Source organism: Papilio polytes, unplaced genomic scaffold (assembly GCF_000836215.1).
Source record: "Papilio polytes unplaced genomic scaffold, Ppol_1.0 DF822067.1, whole genome shotgun sequence".
NCBI classification, from domain to species: Eukaryota; Metazoa; Arthropoda; class Insecta; order Lepidoptera; family Papilionidae; genus Papilio; species Papilio polytes.
In genome coordinates this window covers 337,390-358,041 of record NW_013527137.1, presented here as the reverse complement: position 1 = coordinate 358,041, position 20,652 = coordinate 337,390, and the positions used below count along the sequence as shown (strand labels likewise).

Sequence of the window (20,652 nt, the reverse complement as noted above, 5' to 3'; positions counted from 1 at the left end):
GTATTTGCCATATTGTCAGCGTTAAATTACAATTGTGACTTAATTTTTTAATTAATTTTGTAACAAACATTTACTGCAACCAGTTGTTCTACGTACAAAAATAGATGGCGCCACCTGTATTTTAAAACACGATGTGGTTTTGCATGCGCCTTATGTTATGTCATTTCATGTACATACGCAAATCAGAAGATCAGAAGATTAGAAAATAACAAATATTGTTAAAATTACTGTCTTCTCAAGTTAGTTCCTACGACGCGATTCTGAATATATTAGCTTGCTGTCTTGTGACTAATTTTATTCAGAATAGCACAGTAGTGTAGTTAAATTAGGTTGCTTGCGGATAGTGACGGCCTAATTTAGCAGGTAACCGCTTGCTGTTCTGTGACGGTTACCCGATATCTGAACATTTTTTGTAACTGCGTGTGGTTCCCAACCCGGGGTCCGCGCGCAGACCAGCCTCATTGGTATATAACCAATAAACGACTTTTTGCCGCCTTGTTGTTGGTTGTTTTCTTTGGCTGTTTCGGCCCAAGATACCCCTGCTCTTATTACAATTTTATATTTTTCTTAAGTAATATTTACCTTTCCTGTTACAGGGACATGCACGGTGGCTGTTTTGTGGTAAGTAATAAGGTTACATTATTATTTATTGCTTAAAATATGTTTTACTATACAAAAAGTTTAAACATAACATAAATTTATAACTTTGATAGACATGAATAGCTTTTGTAGCACTTTACCGCGTCCCGACCGTTGTAACTTATCCGTTTGATTTGGCTTGAGCAAACAAGGAGTTCGGATATCCTGTCAAATATGTTATTGTCAATATAAACAGATATACACTGCGGCAAAGCCAGCGGTGGATGTAATAATAATGCTTGACTTTTTTATTTATTTGAAAACATTCGACGTCCGAATTATTTTGTTAATTAATGAATGAATTTATATGAATTCATGATTGCGAAGTTTTTTTGATTGTATTTAATTGACAGGTCGATTATTTAATACTAGCTTTTGCCCGCAACTCCGTCCGCGTGGAATTAAAAAAAACAAAAGCGAGTAGTCTATTTATTCTTCCAGACTATCTTCTACATCTATACCAAATTCCATCGTAATCCGTTCAGCCGTTTAGGCTACAAACTCTGACAAACATCCATCCATCCATCCTTCCATCTAAACTTTCGGAATTATAATATTAGTATGATTAGCATGATGCAATTTTATCCGTTTCATTGTGACTGTTGCTTTACCGATTTTGAAGAGTCAGTCGAAACTTTTTCCCACCACTCGATGGGATGTGTGTTTTTTTAACCCTCTTGATCCCATAATGCCATTTTTGTCCCGATGTTTGCGAATACAGTCCAAGGCCGCGCAACAGCGGGCCGGTTGTTGACCGCCGCGGCGGGGCAAGGCCGGCGAACGTTCACCCGCACCGGAAATAGACCCGGCACACGTGCACAGCTGATGCGCCCTGATACTGTAGGCTTGGTCTAGACGTAAATGCTCTAGGATTTTCTTCGTTAGCTGTTGCTATTTTGTTCACTTGTATACGAGTTAAGGCCTTTATATGTGTAGGTACAGTACTGACTGCACTCGTCTTGACTAATGATTGTTTGAACAGTGCCTTAGTAGTATATTTTTCAAACTAAACCACACTTGCGATGTTTATTCTAGTTTTCAGTTAATGACTGAGTATCTATGGATGTAAGTTAATGTACGCCAATGCTTTGTTAAGATCCTGGAAACGTAAGTAATAGTTTTTAAAAATATCATAAAATTGTGCGAACAACTTTTAAAATACGAGACAATAAACTGTTATAAAGTCTTAAGTTGTCAACTGTTGTGGACAAAGTTGGAGTAAGTCGATGAATTGTTTGTCCTGTTTACAGCTGTACAACTTGACACTAACTTTAACTTAACTGGTGTGGAATTGAAAGAAGAGAAACTTTTAAGCGGTAGTTTTTAGTGTTTAAATTAAAAATGTACTTCGTTTATAAATAACTGTAAAGTTATATTTTAAGCAAAGATTTTTATAATATTAAAATCTTTGGTTAAAGCAAATACAGCATAATGAAATTAATACATATTCACGCTGTAGACTATCAAGTGTAGGCAGATCTTAAATTATACTAACAAGGCGATACGATACCAAAAACCCTCATAATTGGCCTTATAAGCATACGAACTCTTTAACGAGTCCTCTTAATAATTCCTTTCTCCACTATACAATGTAAATAATTACTTAAAAACCCGATACCAAACATCTATAAACTTAAAAGGTCATTTACAATACTTTCTTTACCAAGTTCAATATTAACATGACCATATAAGTGGATAGTTTAGTTGGTTTATCGTATAATATCGGTCCATAGTTGTCTTTGCTAGACTCTCTGCGGGAATGCCATGGCAGATATAAATATACGCCCACGAGCGCCCACGCTTACCTAGACGGTAACGGTCTCCCATGTGAAAATTAACGTTTATGCTTTTACGAAGGTACACGACCATTTCTACCCATACACATATTAAATAACCTGGCAGGTGCTGTGTTAATAGATGGGTACTTAAGGAAAGAATTGTTGATTTGGAATGTGATTACTTGAATTTACGACGAAACATAAAGATGATTGACTTAACAATCTGTTCTTCTGTACTTTTATGGGTAAGGAAAGCTACTCCATCTCAGCGACAGTATTGTTTCTAATATGACATCTAACTAAACGAGGGTAGTGACAGTCAATAGCAGTGTCAATGTAGCGATATTATTCAGGTTTGCGAACTAACGAAATAAACTTTATTTGGCTGTAATTTTAGAAATGTTTATCTGCTGCAACCCAACCGCGATGACATTCGCACTTAACCTCCTTTTCTTGTAAAATCGCAGTCGTCGCCGCAACGGAGTGGTTTCGCCGTAGTCTTGTTTCACTAATGACGTCGCAAATGTCTTGTAAAAATATATATACTTTAAATACATTACAAGATAATAGTTGTATTGTTTCAGGAAACTCAGGTATTACTAGTTCAGGTGACGGAATCTCACCGATTTTGTACAAAATTGTTTCGGTTCAAAGGAATTTTTATATCTACTTAATTCTTTATTGTGAGCGCTATTACACTCGTGTTTTATTACTGCGATTTGATACCCGTATTGTGCAAGTATTTGTGTCAATCCAAGAGTTACGAGTCTGCGGTTTTCACTATACATTAAAAACTACACAGACTGCAATGCGATATGCCAATTGATATTATCTTTTTGACACATTTACTTTTGAATCTGTCTGAAAACAAATCGAATTAAAATTTAAGGACCAACTTTATAAGGACTACAGTGACTAGAGGATAGTTGTAGTCGCTTTATAATGCTAAAAACAACTACGTTAGGATTATTCTAGCTATTTCCTAGATTACCATAGAACTTAAGGTAGAATAGACAGGATATATTAATGTAATTAATTCAATATGAAAAGGTCAAATTTCGTTAAGGTCGCAATAAAACCCTCGTTTATTGGCTTAATCTAGAATTTAATGTTATATTAAAATGTGACCCCGGACCCTAAGTAGCAGTATTATAAAAGCACTTGCGTTTAATTGAATTTTGTGTTCGAGGGTCTGTTGGTAACGTTGGTTAAATTCCCTTAAAAAACCTTTACTTATTTATAACAAAATTCTTTTAACGGCTACTTTTTGAAATTAATAAGTATTAATAATTCCACTGTATAGAGGCCATGTTGGATACTTAAAAATATTAACATAATGTTAATTTAGTATTTACATTAATTTATTTATCTGAGCTAGGATATTGGTTATGAAAATATTCGAATTGTGAAATTGGAACTCGGACTCATAATCGTACCATTAGACTATTGGCGATTTGGAATATAAAAATAGTAAATATATACGTGGACATATAGGGTAAGCACACCCACCCAAACTTGTCAATCTTTGCAGCACACTACAGTGAAGATTGACAACACCATTTGTCACCTGTCACCGAGATATACAAACACGCACACGACCTCACGAGAAGCTTAGTCGAAACTTTGACGTAATAGCTGTTAGACAGCTGTCAATCAATAGTTAATCTGTGATAATTACAGCTAATGGAGCTGTCGTTTGTCGTTTACTTACCAAGATTATGATGAACATGACAGCGTAGTTCAATAAATAAAACCCGCTTGTTTTGCTGATTAGAGTTTTATATTAGCTGAAAAACATAAGTCATTTGAATGGTCAAATGCTCCATTGAAAGTATATTAAAGTGTCACTTATTACGCTAGATGAAAGAGAATTGCTGTCTCTGTCTAATCCAATTTAATGAAAGAGATGTAAAATAAACATATATTTCTTGTTGTAAAATTGTCTTAACATTTACATTTTATTGTTGCTCTGTTTATGTTATCCAATAAAAGTGACGATATCACTGTTTTATGTACCAAAATAAATTGCAATGAAATAAACTGTACACTATAAAAAGAAATGTATGTGAATGGATTTAATGACCGCTTAGTGTGGTCTGTATGTGTGTTTATATTGGATTGACCTGCATACTTAACGACCTGTTTGTGTGGGTCGCACACTTGATGTCAACTCAGTTAATTCTTAAATCACATTAGTTAATACGTCGACAGTTAACTGATTGGTCTTACACAGTTATCCTGAGAATACATTGTAGAAATCTGTTAAGTAATAGTTCAGTTTCTTTTACATTTTTTTGGTTTAAATATGGAGCGTTGTCCTCTCTTTGCGGTCTCGCTTTGATTCCTATAAGCTTATATGGAGGTGCGCACACTATTCGATTTTTAGTTGTGCGAACAGTTGAATTGGCTGCGAAACAATCGACAATCGCACAACATTTGTGGCGATAGCTTAGCCAAAGGTGTGCGCCCGCTCTTACTATTGCTAAAGTTTGCAATGAATAAATAAAAATATCATCAAAATAGCCTAATTAAAAATTTAATGAGTCATTAAATAGCACTTGTCAAGATCGGTGTATTCGTTGATGTTGAAAAAAATGTTTTGTATTGAAACGTAAACAGTCGTATGTGTAATTTGCATCGTTTTGTGCAACGCGCGGCCCGCGCCCGGGAATTCGTTATCTCTAGTGGTTCGTTAGGCGAGCTGCAAAACGCACCGGTACGAGGAGGCTGAGAGTTTCCCAGCGGAAGTAAAGGTTCATTCACATCGACAGTTATTATATTAAATATGAAAGTAAAGCCACTAAAATATAGTATTTATCCAAAGACATTAAGAAATATATAGACTAGATATAGGGAGCATTTTTTCACCGGTAATTTCTTTAATACCTCAATGTCAAATTTGACATGTCGCGATGCTTCTCAGTGTTTGAATTATTTGTTTGTTTTGATTTTGACTATCGGATACCAGGTAGCGTTAGTGAGATTATGTGAAAAATGTTCCAAATGACGTGTCAACTATGTTTCCTCTACATGTTTTTTATTCTCTTTGTATTTATGTTAGCAAGGAAATGCGATTCGTTGCTTCGAAAATAAAATCTATACTATTATAATAAAGCGTAAACACACACTTCTTTGTTGCCTTAGATGTCAGCAATTACAGCATATTTTTGAATAATTCTTTTTTTAATAAAAAGCCCTGCACTTACGTCACGCTTTAGGCTGTATATTAGTAAATATATTGGATAAAAACCCTAATGTGGGAAAGAGACCGTAAGTTGCTGCCAATATCAAGGAAGATAGATTGCCAAGGTTTTTATGTCATGTCGTTTTGACATTTGCAATTGATGATTTGACACATGTAACAAATAAAATAAAATTTTCATAATTTTATGCGGATGAAGTCGCACGGGAACAGCTAGTTAGTGGTAAGTCACAAAGATTAGTTTAAATTTGTTTTTACAAAGGTTATGATCTTGTCCATTGGTTTATTGCTACTTTTTAAAGTTCACTCGCTTTTTTATCAGAGGAATGTGTAACGGTGCAGTGTAAAATGAAAATATTTGGCGATGCGGGCATGAGATAACCCACTTTGCGGTCTTTAGAGTTTGTTTAATGTGATAATACCACTTCACCTGCTTTAACGTTAATTGCTATAAAATACAGAACTAATTTATAGGTTATCATACTTCTGTTCTAATATTATAAAAAGGAAAGATTTGTATTTTTGTATGTTTGTATGTATTAAAATAACTCAAAAACTGCTGGGCCGATTTAAATAATTCTTTCACCGTTAGAAAGGTAATTTATCTGTGAGTAACATTGGCTATATTTTTTTTGAATTCACGCGGGTGAAGTCGCGAGCACCAGCTAGTATATTATAAATGCGAAAGTTAAGATGGATGGATGTTAGAGTTTGTAGAGTAACGAATCTCGATGAAATTTAGCACAGATATAGAGGACAGTCTGTGAGTACACATAGGCTACTTATATTTTTTTAATCCATGCGGACGGTGTCGCGGGCGAAAGCTAGTTTTTAATAAAATTAAAAAAAAATAACATATTGCACCGAGCATAGTTAACTCGTAATTTAAATAGTCCTTTTCGTATTTGTTACACTGAATACACTTTAAGAGACTCCCTTAGTGACTACTTAAGGTTTCTAAGTTACTGCAGTTAACACCATTGTTCATTATTGTGCCCAATTCTGAGAAGAAAAATTAAATCAATTATATAAATATAAAATAAATTTATTTTCACTTTATTATCACTTGGAATGATTGATATAATATGCGTACTTGTAAGTTTTACGAGCTTTTTAAATGCCACACCGTTCCCTCGACTGAATCGATGAGTCATACCGCAGTTAACGTTCACAAGGCGAGGGGATTTAATTTTATTGCGTTATGCAGTCCATAGATAAAAATCAGCAATAATTAATTTTTAAATATCACCGCTGAGTTGCGAACAGGTTGTATTTAAAAAAAAAATATGTTTTATATCATACTAGTTGTTCCCGTGCGGCTTCATCCGCATGGAATTATGAAAATTTTACTTTATTGTTTACATTTGTCAAATTATCAATAGCAAATGTCAAAATAACATGACACGACAAACATTGGCAAACTTGCTTCCTTGATGTTGGCAGCAACTTATGGTCTCTTTCCCACATTAGAGTTTTTATCCAAAATATTTACACCTAAGTTTAACGGCGTGAAAATATATAGCCTAAAGCGTGACGTAAGTGTAGGGCTTTTTATTAACAAAAGAACTATTCGAAAATATGCTGTGATTGCTGACATCTTAGGCAACAAAGTAGTGTGTGTTTACGCCGTATTATAATAATATATATGTCATATTAACATGGATTGTTTTCAAGTAAATATACAATCTTTCAGAAAGCAAAAATCAATGCAGTCCATTCTTATTTCGTGCTAACTGTCGCTCCTTAACTTCTGCCCGAAACTAAAAACCTGCTTGTTTTTACAGACTGGGTTCTACATCTATACCAAATTTCACCGAGATTCATTCTGGAGACACCTAGTAACAAATAATCCATCCAATAATTTAAACATTCGCTATTATTTTGTAAGTAGCCCGTAGAAAGTATTATTTTGTAAGTAATTTTTAAGCATCATAAATGCTGCAATTGTTATTCGCATTTATGCTTATTGTACGCATAAAAATAACAACTTCAAGCAATAACCTACTTTAAAGATTTCTTTCCTTTTAATAAATTCTACAGGCTGTTTAAAAAAAAAGTTGAACAGCACTAGTGCTCAAAAGCAGTGCAACTGGCAGGCTAACAATGATTGTGTATTGAGGTCGGCCGGTCCACGTTGACTATACAGGCTGTATTGCAGATTTAATTTACTCGTTTCTACAGGATGTTGCAAAAATAAGTTTCGGGATAGACTGTAAATAGTTTTGACGATCACGCCGCCGTCTTGCCGTCACCATCTTATTTTTAAAAATTTTATTATTCTGTGTCTGAAAATGTTATACGTGTATATTCAAGGTCTGTTGTATAAAATTAAAAGACTAAGTGCACCAGTTAAATGATTTCTATGCAGTACAGTTCGCCTTACACCTCTTTATTTTTTTTTATACTAATATAATAAATGCGAAAGTTTAGATGGATGGTAGAGTTTATAGCCTAAACGGCTAAACGGATCTTGATGTTATTAGCATAGACGTAACGGATAATGTGGAAGAACACTTGGGCTACTCACTTTTGTTTTTTTTTAATTCCACATGGTTAGAGTCGCAATCGAAAGCTAGTCTTGTTTAGAAAGTGTATTATAAAAATATACATTTTTGGTTTAGTTTTTGAAGGCGCGATTTGGTAAGCGTGATAAAAAATAAAGCTTTTTTTTCTTATTAAATAAATAAAGTATGATTATCACAAAATGCGGTCACGTCACAATAACAGACGTGCCAACGCTCTCGATCACGTCACGTTTTCAACCCGGTTGTAGTTCTTGCGATCAGACGCTGCACAGACTTTTTATTTCAATCTTTTCTTATTGCGTAACAATATTTTTTTAGTCTGTGGCACTTGGAATATATAAGGGTCTTTACACACTCCTATTAAACATATTGCGGTTGTATACCTCAATATAAAAAAGAAAATAAACTGCTGCTAATGCTTGTGGTAATTATTAATTTTATATACGTCGAACTCGATTGCGCCTTATCATGAATCATCTTTCTATGAATGTTGTTTGCCTATTAATGTTTATGTTTAGATTTTTAATTAAGAGTCAACCGCTTTATGTGTATCTATATAAACATTATGTATTACATTAGATTCATTCTATAATGATGCTATATTGTCATTTATAAATAAAAAAAACATAAAAATAATAATGTTTTGTTGGCAATTCTATATAAATAAATCTAGGGATTATAGTGTGTAACACCCCTAATAATATGATCTAAATTTGAACAGATGCATATCATGATACGCTCGATTATCGTCAACACGAACAAGCCAGAAGCTATGGTGAGAACGAAATACGTTGTCTACCGTCTACTTTTTGCTTCTAACTTGCTCTTAAAAACATCGCTTTAATATTCGAACGGTTCGCAATGTTCAATATCAGTTTTCATTTGTTTTTTAGCTGTTTGAACGCAAGCGTAGTGTCATTGAAATCGTCGATTTCTTTCGTTTTGATCGTGGATCGTAGATATTCGAATCTTTGCAAGTTTTTCGAATGGGTTTCAGATTGTAATTGGTAGGTAACTGTGGGATTAACTTAATGAATGTTACTGTGTTACTATACCGTAATATGTGATACCATGATGTTTTTTACATTTGTAAATTTACATTTTTTTACTTACGTAAGTGTAATGGTATTTAATAGACAGCCATCAATAATTACTAAATAATATAAGTACACAAGTATTGAGCGCACAAACAATAGAAAATGTGTTTTGGAATAAATGTTTCAGTAGTGAAACCTTCATCATCTCTACTGCACAGTATTAATTAGACGACATTTGCATTCCACGTTCAAGTTAATTCGTATATCCGTAACTAGGAAGCCGTGCGATACCTAAAGTTTGCGGCAACTCCGAGCCCTGTTTCTAACTATAAGTATGGCAACATTAATTGATAAACTTTGTTTATAATGAGAAATCAAACATCTGATGTAAAAAATACAACTAAATTTAGATTAGATATGAGAGTAAGGTTTCAATCTTTGATTTATAATGAAATTAACATTGAGATCGTTGAAAAAGGACCACAGTTCAGAATTGTGATGTTCCATTTCGCGCGGCAGTATTTGAAAGCTATGTGATTAATTATATTTTAATCCGTCGTTGGCAGAACACCAGTATATTTTGAGCCACGCCAGCTGCGCCAAATAAAAATAATTATTTTGTGTTAATCTATACATGTAATAAAGTTGGAGTGTCTGTTTGTTTTATCAAAAGACAAATTCCAGATCTAGGGATGATGATGTATTTGCGTAGCGGATAACGAAAATCGCATTTAAAATTTTTTGTCTGTCTGTCCGTCCGCAAGTCGCGTTTGTTCCATGTAATCTCCGATACGACAGGGCCGATTTCGACCGGACTTTCACTGAAGGGTTGTTGTCATAGACGGACATATTACATACTACTTTTTTATTTTAATTTACGTGGACGTAGATGCGGGCAACAGCTATAGTAAAGATAATTTTTTTTTACAAACGCAAGTTTCAGTACATTCATAAGACTTGAAATTAACTCTTCGTTTCCAACTGTACAATGGATAAAAAAAGAAGAGTTATTGATTTGACATTGACAATTAAAATAAAGCGGATGTGGACATTACAATCAATTTATTATGTTTAATTTCAATAATGATTCGAAAGTCATCACAGAGAGTAGTGTTAGTTCGCGCATTGAAGCTTTATTCTTTGTAATGTAACTTTAAACACAAAGTTAGAGATAATAAACTTCAAGGATGTACGAGCGGCTCTCGAGCCGTTGACAGAGGTTCTCTGTCTCACGTGATACAAAATGCTTTATTCAATATTTATACCTCAACTTGATTTGTGGACACCCTGTATATTGGTATTGGTATTAATTCAGGGTTATAAGTCTGTATCTTAGGAGTAAGATCCGATTTATTTATAATTTGGTAGCATTTAAATAATTACGGTTATCGGTGGCTACGGTACTTGTATGTTTTAAGTATTGATGTGAGCAAAGCTTTTTCTGCTTTAATTTTATTATTCATGTTTGTACATTATTAATTTATTAATGTGATAAAATAAATTGCATTTTAATTTAAATTAAAAATTTATCGAACTTGTTTAGCTTAAAAGCTTATTGCTACGAGCTTCAAGCAGATAAAATTTGTTACTTTGAATAAAAAGTTTCCTTAAAATATTTGACTTCATACTTGAAATTAGCTTTATTAAAAGCTATTGAATTACAAACACGAAAGATCGATAAAATTAAACAGTTGATTTGATAAATCTCAAACAGCTAGAGTTGGAATAATTAAATCTGTACACATCCGAGATTAATTTATTCACGGGCCAACAAATCGAAAGTTCCTATTACGAAATAGTCTCATCGTGGACATGATCGACGAATGTCGACCAGTTCACATTGAGCTACGACTTCTCATATACGTCGATGATAATGTTGGTGTAAGATGTTGAAAGGGGAGGTCGTGGTGTGTTGGTTGAGCTCGTTCCGGGCGGGGGCGCAGGGCGCAGCCTCCGCAGTATCGAGCGGCCGCGCCCCGCCAGCCACGTGCTTCATTCACCCGCCACCACGTGCCCTAAAACATAGTAGTTAAAATAAACTGTAGTAAATAGTGTTGCTTATTTATGATATTTAGTTTGGCTATAAAACTCTCAAATTTGGGATTTAAAAAATTTTATCATAGTTTTTCTTTGACTATGGATCTTGAAAATGTTTTTGGTGTAAAATAAAACTATTATACATATGGAATTCTGTCTCACGAGTTTATATTTATGTATTTCACTAAACAGTGTAAAATGAAAAGCGTGTCGTTTGTACGAAGGGTTCTAATTAAAATACAAAGCGTTATTTTATTGCGGTAGTTAACATTAACTAAGCCGGGTTTTCCCGGGACGAGGCATGCGCAAATAGCATTGCCACTGTTTCATAAACGATAGCTTACAGAAATGCTAATAAAGTTAAGTCCTTGACTGGTACTAACCCTAATACAAATTAATATTCCATTTGTGATTTTCTTGCCAATTTTAACCCTATATATGCTTATTAATATAAAAGTACTAACCGTCGCCCGCGACTTTGTCAGCAATTAATTAAAAAAATAATGAACAATCATATTCTTCCATGCAACAGCCTCATCTTGCAAGTCCTGTCAAATTAGATTCAGCCGTTTCAAACTGAAATAAACAGAAGGACAATAATTTATAACATTTTTATATCAGCTACGTAAATACATGTTCTCGAATGGATATACCGGAACTGTTCTTACAGGATTAACTTCGGATTTTAATCGAATAATCCTTGAAATCGGGTATTCACTTAAAAAATCCATATAAAAATTCCTATGTCAACTTTTGCTGAGTGCGAGAAAGATGGTAATACGTTCTTGAAGTGGCTATTTGGCAGTAAAAACTCATTGTAAACACGCACGTTTGCATATTAATACAAAAGTTAACGGGATGTTTAGCAACACGACAGCATGAATTAGAGACAAGATCCCTATATTCCCAGGTGGTAGTCTTCTCAGTAAAGTAATAATGTATGGGATAGTAATATTAAAGATATCGGAACACTTTATGGGAAACTGCGCGGGTTCGATAAAATTAATTGGTTTCGTGACTAGTGTACTTTATGTCTCTGTCGCGTGTTTTGAATTATCAATTAGATGATGAATTATTTAAAGTTGCAGTTAAAAGTGTTGATATTTAAATGCTTTTGATAATGTAAAATGTATTGCAGTTAATGTTAACAAAAGTATTCTTGATGAAAGATTATTGCATTTAATTTATGTGTGTGATAAAGATTTGATTTTATTATATTTTGTGTTTTTTGCAAAGAGTTGAATGAATACATTGACATACCCGGGTTTTTCTGCTGATAATTATGATTAGCACATTGAGAAGCAAAAGGTTAGCGTGGTATGGACATGTTATGCGAAGAGACGATGGAGACATAAACCAGAAAGTGTTAAGAATGAATGTGGATGGCTACAAAGGAAGAGGAAGACCGAAGAAAGTATGGATGGATTGTGTGAAAGAGGATATGCTTAAGAAAGGAGTGAATTCAGATTTGACGGCTGATAGAGATGTATGGAAGAGCAGCACATACTGTGCCGACCCTCCTAAGGGATAAAGGCAAGTTGATGATGAATTATGATTAGCACATTATTGTGCAAATCTATCTAAAACTTTCATTGTTTCTTTCCTTATCCTACTCTCGTAGGGTTGACGCAATGGGTTTTCGTCCATCAGATATCTTCTATCTTAATAAGTTTCATATTGTAAAATTGTCTATCGGTCGATTACTTAAACGACATTTAATAGCGTTTAAAATAGTAAGGTGACACCTAAACTCAGGATTTTATTAACATGTTGACGTCCAGGCGAAGTGTTGATTCGTGTCTTACGGGGTGGCTTTAAGAAATAATAGAATGGTATCTGAATCATATTACTTAAGCTAATTACATATTAATATTGAATTGTATCTTATTACCTACTCGATATTCGTGTAGGTAAACGTATTCGCAAATTAGTGTGCAGTGAATATCCAGTGCTGATTTGGTTTCGTTGCAGGTGAGCTCCGGTCGCAGGCAATTTGTGCATTCCGAGGCTAGGATGTGACCAATCAAGTGCTGCCCAAGACTGAGAGCGACGCCTAATTGAATGATCCACATACTAGATGTACAATTATTCTGGAACACCGACGTCCCCTGTCTGAATTATACGAATAAACAATTTTGAACCTTATTGTAATGGGTTTAGGATTTATTTACATTGTATTGAAGAGGTTTGAGCAATCTATGAATTGAGTAATTTAAGTAAATGATTGAACAATATCGAATTTAACTTCTGTTTCATTCAGTTTGAAATTCCATACAAGTTTATTAACATTGTTTTTAGTAGAAAGTTTAAATGTAATTAAAAGTCACATTTAAAGATGAATAAATAAGAAAATGAGTGGGCGTTGTAAAGCTTGTATTTCAACATGTTAAAAATTTCTCATATAAAGGTCAACGCTCAGTTGACATCTAACTGGATACAATTTTGATAGAGTCCTAACTCGACATGAATACACGCAAAATGCTTATATGCTGCGGTTACCGTAACAAAGAGTTGGCAGTCACAAGTATCAGTGCGTGCTACTAAACGGTTGTAGGTCGTCTATTGTGGTGTTCGCGTATTGTTGCCTCATATTATTGTACCTTTTGGTGACGTACCCACTCTTGAATACATTGGCTCTATGGATACAATTTGATGACTATATTTATTTTTAAGTTCCGTCACTCAATTGTTAATTTTTACATTTTAATAGGCTCTAAAAAGTCAGATTTTTAAACAAGTGAATGATGCTAGTTACTTGCATGCCATTAAACCTTGTCTTATTACTAGCAGCTGTCACGCCAGTGCTTGCATGCAAGTGTGCAACTCACAATTGTATTCCTCCTAACTTGTGTTGCTCAAAGTTTATTTATTTGAAACTAATATTCTATAATCATGAGGCACTTATCTCGAGCTTACATAAATTCCGTGCAGACGGAGCCGCGATAATAAGCCAGTATTGTAGTCTTATTACCGTTAAAGATCACCGTATTGCCAACGAGTAAATACAGCGCTGGCGTGTAATTTAGACAGGCGATGTAATCGGAGATTTATTGGCAACTTTGTACCCAGCACGTAGTTGTTCCAAATCAAACGAATTTAAATCTTAAACACTTGGCATAGTTCCCATTATTCCTTGAAATTTGTACTCGTAGGCGTTACATTGATCTCTTGTAAGTATAGGTTAGGAATTGGTTTTCGAGACTCGTATCGACTCTCAAGTAAGGCACGAGTGCTCTTTCGATAGATGATTTTTTATGAGTACGGTAAATGTTGCGAATTTTATTTATTGTAGAACGTTGACCTGTTGTTAGTCACGTTTAGAAACGAAACTTTATTTTTTTTAATTTGGGTTTTAATTTGCTACGGTTTACGAAATTCTATTCATTACAGATAAAAAATAGGTAATATAATTGCGATAAATAGTAATTTAGCTGCCAAGATATCTGCTTGAAAATGCCATCTACAGCGGGTGCACAAATTGATGGCAGCGGATTATTTAAAACATCCTGTATATGAACTCTTCTAATCAATCATATCGGTGAGTCATTGCTGCAGCATTGTTGGCACGTCACCGCGCTTGCCACACAATGCTGTACAACGTAACAATCAAGTTGCTAAACTATTACATCACATAAAGCGTGGGAATACATTTACTATGTAATTTTTATAAACAAACTTTAAAGCATACAAAAAAGTGACACTGTGTTACCTTTATTTAAATCGTTACTGATGTTTTGATATGAGGTACGTATTTATGAAATATGTCAGTGTAATATTCTAGTCCTCTTTGTCCTTAGGAAATTCAAAATTTAAATACGCGACCATCAACATCTCCCGGTCTTTATCCTACTCACGTAGGGTAGGCGCATCAAGAGAATCTTCTTGATCATGTCACCTTTCAAACAATTCATCTATGTCTTTCTTGATTTTGTACTGATGTACCCCAACTCATAAAGTTCTCCTTATGTAAGCCAGATCCGTTTTCGTACTTCCCCTATTAACGAATGATCTCGAATAACTTTTACACAGAAAAATTTATGCTAAAGGGGAGGAAATGGCAATGGGTCACAAAGTCGAGATTTGTGAGTCATATGAAAAAATATAATAAAAACTGCGATTTCTCATTCTGTGAGGTCATGGTATTTCCCCCGTAGATGTAAGCTTATTCATGCAACAACTGTTTTGTTTATGTATTAAGCTTTTCAGCAGTGTTTTCCTTTCTCATGATAATAAACCATAATCAACTGAACATCCCTTATTGAAAATTCCTAAGCCGTTGATGCAATAACTGATAACCGGGTCGATCTTAATCAGGTTTGGATAAAAACGACAACTTTCCTCACAGTCTAGTCTCAAACGAGTTTAGGAACAGGTCTGGACTGACGCATTGCTTTCCTTATTTGGTTCCACGTTTGTACTGTCTAGTATATGTTGTCTGTATGTACTGTCTAGTATAGTATATGTTTTTGTGACTAATTCCATGTGCAGTATAACACACACAGAAAAACTATCTAGTTTGTTCCTAGTAACAGATCTATAGTTTCTTAGACATCGATAGTAATAGTTTTTCTTTGGATTTCATCTTGTTCCAGCTTCAAGTAATCATGTCTGTGTTATGAATTCTTAATTTCTTTAAACACTGGCTATCTGTAAATTGACAAATGAAAAACATGTGGACCACATGTGTTTCGTGACGAATTCCATTCGTTCATCTAGATTGCCTTTGCCTCTTGACGAGATGACAGCATTGCTAATTTGTACACAGAATACACGTGTTTTAGAAACCCTACATAATGGTTTTTGTCCTTTTAAGTTGTATACCATCAACATTAGAAAGTCTTAATAAAATGTTTCATGTAACGTAAACCTGAAAGTACGCGAAGTTAATTTTTGGTCTCTTTTTAATATGTCGCTACAAATAGAATATTTAAATCTGAATGTCCTTTAATATTTTATAGGACTTGTGTGAAGTGGTCCGACTTGTGTAATATCAACATGTATTTATCCGGTCCGGTGACTGTACGCGATACACTTTAAATGTCACCGAATGGACTTATAGCTAGCAATATGTGTGTGGTCTTTGCATATACTCGTATGTTACCACTTAGGATTACTCCGCTACAAAGATACATAAAGTCGAGTTAAAATTAAGTCAAACTATATGCAAATTAATATTATGATTAGAAGGAGTTAATTCTATAAGCCAGCTGGTATCTGCCAAGTGTAGTAATTAGGCCAAATGCCTCGCGATACGTCTTGGCAAAGGCTTTACAGTTTAATGGTTGATGTACGGCCAATTTGGAAATTCCGTATTCAAATTAGCATGCTTAGGGTTCCTCTCGCTGTAATGCATAAATGTGGCCATTGTCTCGATATTCCAAACATTAAGCCTCAGTTGAGAATAATTGTTATTAGGTGACTGAACCCTTTTAAGTCGCATTTCGTTTAAAGTATACAATCAGAGCTTTCTTCAAATTTACCTTATCGAAATTAAAAAAAAATTACTTTGTAGAGTTCTGTAAGTTGTGCAGCTCCAAGGTAAAGTATTTTTAGGTTCTATCACAATGACATAAGGTATAATGTGCTTTAGATAAGAGTAGATAGTGCCTGTCTAGATCGTTTCCCCGGTTCATTACGGCTACATCGAGGTTTTGAACCGTACAGTTGCTTCTTTGTGCAACTTTCGACCTGTACGTATGCTAACGAGCGAAACTCTTACGTACAAAACTTCAAAGCTTTTTATGAAGTACCTTATAAACGTTTTATTACTGGTCTTTTACGCGGAAGGTTCAAAGAGTTTTAAGTGCTTCTAATATACTCATTAAAGTGGAATATAATGTTAATGGAATAGGGAAATAATCAAGCCAGTACAGTAGATACGAATTCATTGAAACATAAGAACTAGTTACTGAAACGAAATGGATTAATGTTTATTTACTAGAATTTATTTCCTGTTCCTTAATTCCTTTGATATTTATCCCACCTGTCTCCGCATTGTAAGAATAAATAATACAGGCAATAAATAAATTATAAGTACCAATCGCATGTACATTTCAAAGTGTGCCATTGGTGTTCAATTATTCATTGGCCGCTGTGAATAACGTCAGATCTAGAGATCAGTCAGACCTGTTTGTTGAATAAATAACAATATATTCTTTTCCTTCCAGATGTGTTCCCGGTAAAGGTATGCCCCATTAGTCACAGGGGTATGACGTAGGCGCAGACATACTTTCTTGTTGCGGTGAGTTTTTGTATACGTCATTTTTGAGACAGCTGCTAGCCTCTGGGTATTTACTATAGCTTTTAGTCCCCACCTGAAGTATTATCAAGAGAGCAAGTATCTGAGAGACCAATATTCTGTATAAATATTTATTTTGTTTATCCAATAATTACAAGTTTAGGAATATTTTAATGAGGTTTTGCATTTCTTGCCAGCGAAATATAAGTTGGGCTTACTTAAACTTTTTATCAGATCATTTTAACTATATTAAACAGTTGGCAGAGCTTACAATATTCTTGTAACTATTTATAATAATGTATTATGTACATTTGCACACAACATGTGTCCAGTGACCGCCACATGTCGCGTCGACGAGAAGTAGATTCAAGTTACACAATGCGCCGACCTCATTCAATGCCTTGGTTTTGATGACACGTTTAATTATATTAGCGAATTTTCTTAACGTAATGTAACGTACTAAGAGTAGTAGTATGTGGTTTGATAATGTATTAACACCTCAGACTTTTCAATAGCCATCTTTAATTTTTTAAAGTATGTCTCTGTTATGTAGTGCTCTAGTGAAAGGGACAGGTAATTACTTTTACGCAATTATAACTATAACAAAGTAATTAACTTGAACACTGCGGCCACTGTTTCCCGCCAGAATGGCGCGCTGTTCTAGTATGTCTGAATGACATTGACAGCTATCAGATAGGGACGGGACGTATACGCCAATAATAGTGTTAGTGTTGCGTCAATTCTCTGGTTTTCTTTTAAACATTACGTAGGTTATTGAAATGTAATATGACGCAGGTGTTGGTGTGAACCGTGACGATGGGATCTGCGGGCGTGTCGGACGAGTACTCGCCGCCGCGGCTCTCTCGGCTGCTGCACGCGCTACCCCACGTCAACGTCACGCTGCACCGCGTCAATGATACCTTCGCCCCCAACTCGCCGATATACCTCGAAGTGAGTCGCACATAGTATGCTAGCCTGGTACCTGTGATCCTAGTTCTTTGTATAATCTACAAGAACGTCAAAACGTTATGCTACCTTAGTAAGTTTTTTTAATAACATGTACTTGAAGACCAGTTCTATAACCGATAAGAAAGTTACATCGTTTTATGCTAGCTTAGTAACTTTTTACTATCTCCTACTTGGAGACCTACATGTTTATTCTGATACCTACTACGTTTACTAAGACGTATCGCAATAATTGTTATCTTTGAACCCGTCTACTATTTTGTCTTTATTTATTTAGCTATTTTCCTAGTAATAAAAAAATACAGTAGATTAAAAATACTTCTTGGTAATGAAATAATGATATAAGCCATAATAGTTATTTAAACATTAACAGCTTTTTATAAAGTTTAATTTTATTTATGACCACTCTGTTATTGCGGGTAATAATTATATAATTGAATTTATAATTGGGTTGTAAATTATTTAAAAATTGAACAGGTATGTTTTATTACGAAGAGGAATTTTATACCAATAAATTAACTTGGAAGGTAATAGTTTTCTGCAGTGTAAATGTATTGACACGAGCTTCAGTTGTTTGTAAATATATCCAGTTGTAACAAAACTAATTAAAGTTTTGATTAGTTCCGGCGCTGCGCGTGTTTCCATTAAACTAAAAGAGAACTAAATTGAAGTTGTCGCGCTTTGTTGGTAGTGAGTTATTGATTGTTATGACAGAGTAGTGTACATTTTAAGAGCGTGCGCACACCTGAAACTAATATATCGCACAACTGTTTAGTCTCGCTTTGATTCCTATGACATTTATATACATGTGCACACATTACTCGATTTTTAGTTAACTAAACTATTGAATAGGCTGCTAAACAAGCGACAATCGCATAACAGTTGTGCGAAACAAAAGTGTAAAGTATAACTGTCTTCTTTTTGCATTTAAGAAATAGCGTGAATACATGTTTGGCAGTTAACTAAATTAGGTAAAAAACACGAAACATAAGATGTTGTGGCGTATCGTTAATTATGACTAAGGAAATGTTGACAAAGCTTAGAGCCCTTCCAGACTTTAGAGTAAGCACTTGATTGCTCGAGAGGGCGTTGTGTAGTGCTTCTTAACTTTGATCCTGTGGTTTTTAGCCGCGTGCCAACATACGCAAGTAACGTAATATCGTTTAGATTTAGGAGATCTTCAATGGTGTGATATTTTGCCATCAGCGTCTTCTGTAAGGTCGAAGTTTACTTCAAAGTGTTCACCGTCGTACGTCGTGATGTAATACTTCGTCATTTTAAACAAACGACTCAACTAAGATACATTAAGGTCAAGTTTTGGAGTTTTTTACACGACTTAGCCAACAGAAAAATGCATTGCATTCGATTGCATTTTGAGGAACATTTGCTGACCTGGTCTACCTTTGCCCATGCTTTGACTGGTTCAAAATTATCTGTAATTTTTCCTTTATGTACTTATTCTAAAGATGGGAAGCGTAGCAGGTGAAAGTTATTTGCGTTGCCCTTCACGTTACTAATCGTGTGACATGTTACACCTGCTATGTCCTAGTATATTAACTCTATGCTATTAAAATTACAGAGTCTGGGCATCCTTGGCTCGATTCCCGGTGCTTGGCTCATCCTGACTCTGACGGTGCTGCTCATATATCTGCTGACGAGATGCTGCGACAGGAAGCAACGCCCGCCCAGGAGTATCACTGCACTCAAGGTAACAAACTATGGTAACAAGCGATATACTAAAATGGTTAGAAACGATGGTAACCCAATTGCAAACCTTATTTGCTGCAATTTGTATGTGTTATCGATTATAAAACCAAAAAGTGTTCTTTTGAGAAGTATTTGTAAATCACGCAGATATCGCCGTCTTGATTTCTTTCCTATTCAACAATCTACAAAGCCTATATGGTACATGTCCAGTACGCTATCTATTTAAAGGCTGTAAACATAATCAAATCATTTCTCACGATGCGTGATGTGATGTAATGGACACGTGTGCACACTACGGTGCATATGAGTTTGTGATTCACGGGATAACCTAAATAGATTTTGTCGAAGCAACGCTACGCTATATTACGCGTCGCCGAATGTTAAAGTATATGTAAATCCCTGAAAAATTACATTATTATGAATTTATTATAAAACATTAAATGTAAATTCCATAATATAATAACGATATGACTAACTAAAAGCAATCAGTTAATCTGATATCGAATAAACATTAGTTACACAA

The 20,652-nt window shown here is 34.7% G+C and overlaps 1 protein-coding gene across 1 annotated transcript in view; it reads left to right on the top strand.

Annotated features, from left to right (window-relative positions):
- Nucleotides 1-20,652, top strand: part of LOC106107372 (protein tweety) — a 51,077-nt gene that overhangs the window by 21,400 nt on the left and 9,025 nt on the right. Inside the window, exons 2-5 of the mRNA XM_013288207.1 lie at nucleotides 597-621; nucleotides 17,386-17,459; nucleotides 18,252-18,407; nucleotides 20,002-20,130. Coding sequence (XP_013143661.1) covers nucleotides 18,273-18,407; nucleotides 20,002-20,130 — 264 coding nt within the window. The 5' untranslated portion in view covers nucleotides 597-621; nucleotides 17,386-17,459; nucleotides 18,252-18,272. The remainder of the gene's footprint in view (nucleotides 1-596; nucleotides 622-17,385; nucleotides 17,460-18,251; nucleotides 18,408-20,001; nucleotides 20,131-20,652) is intronic.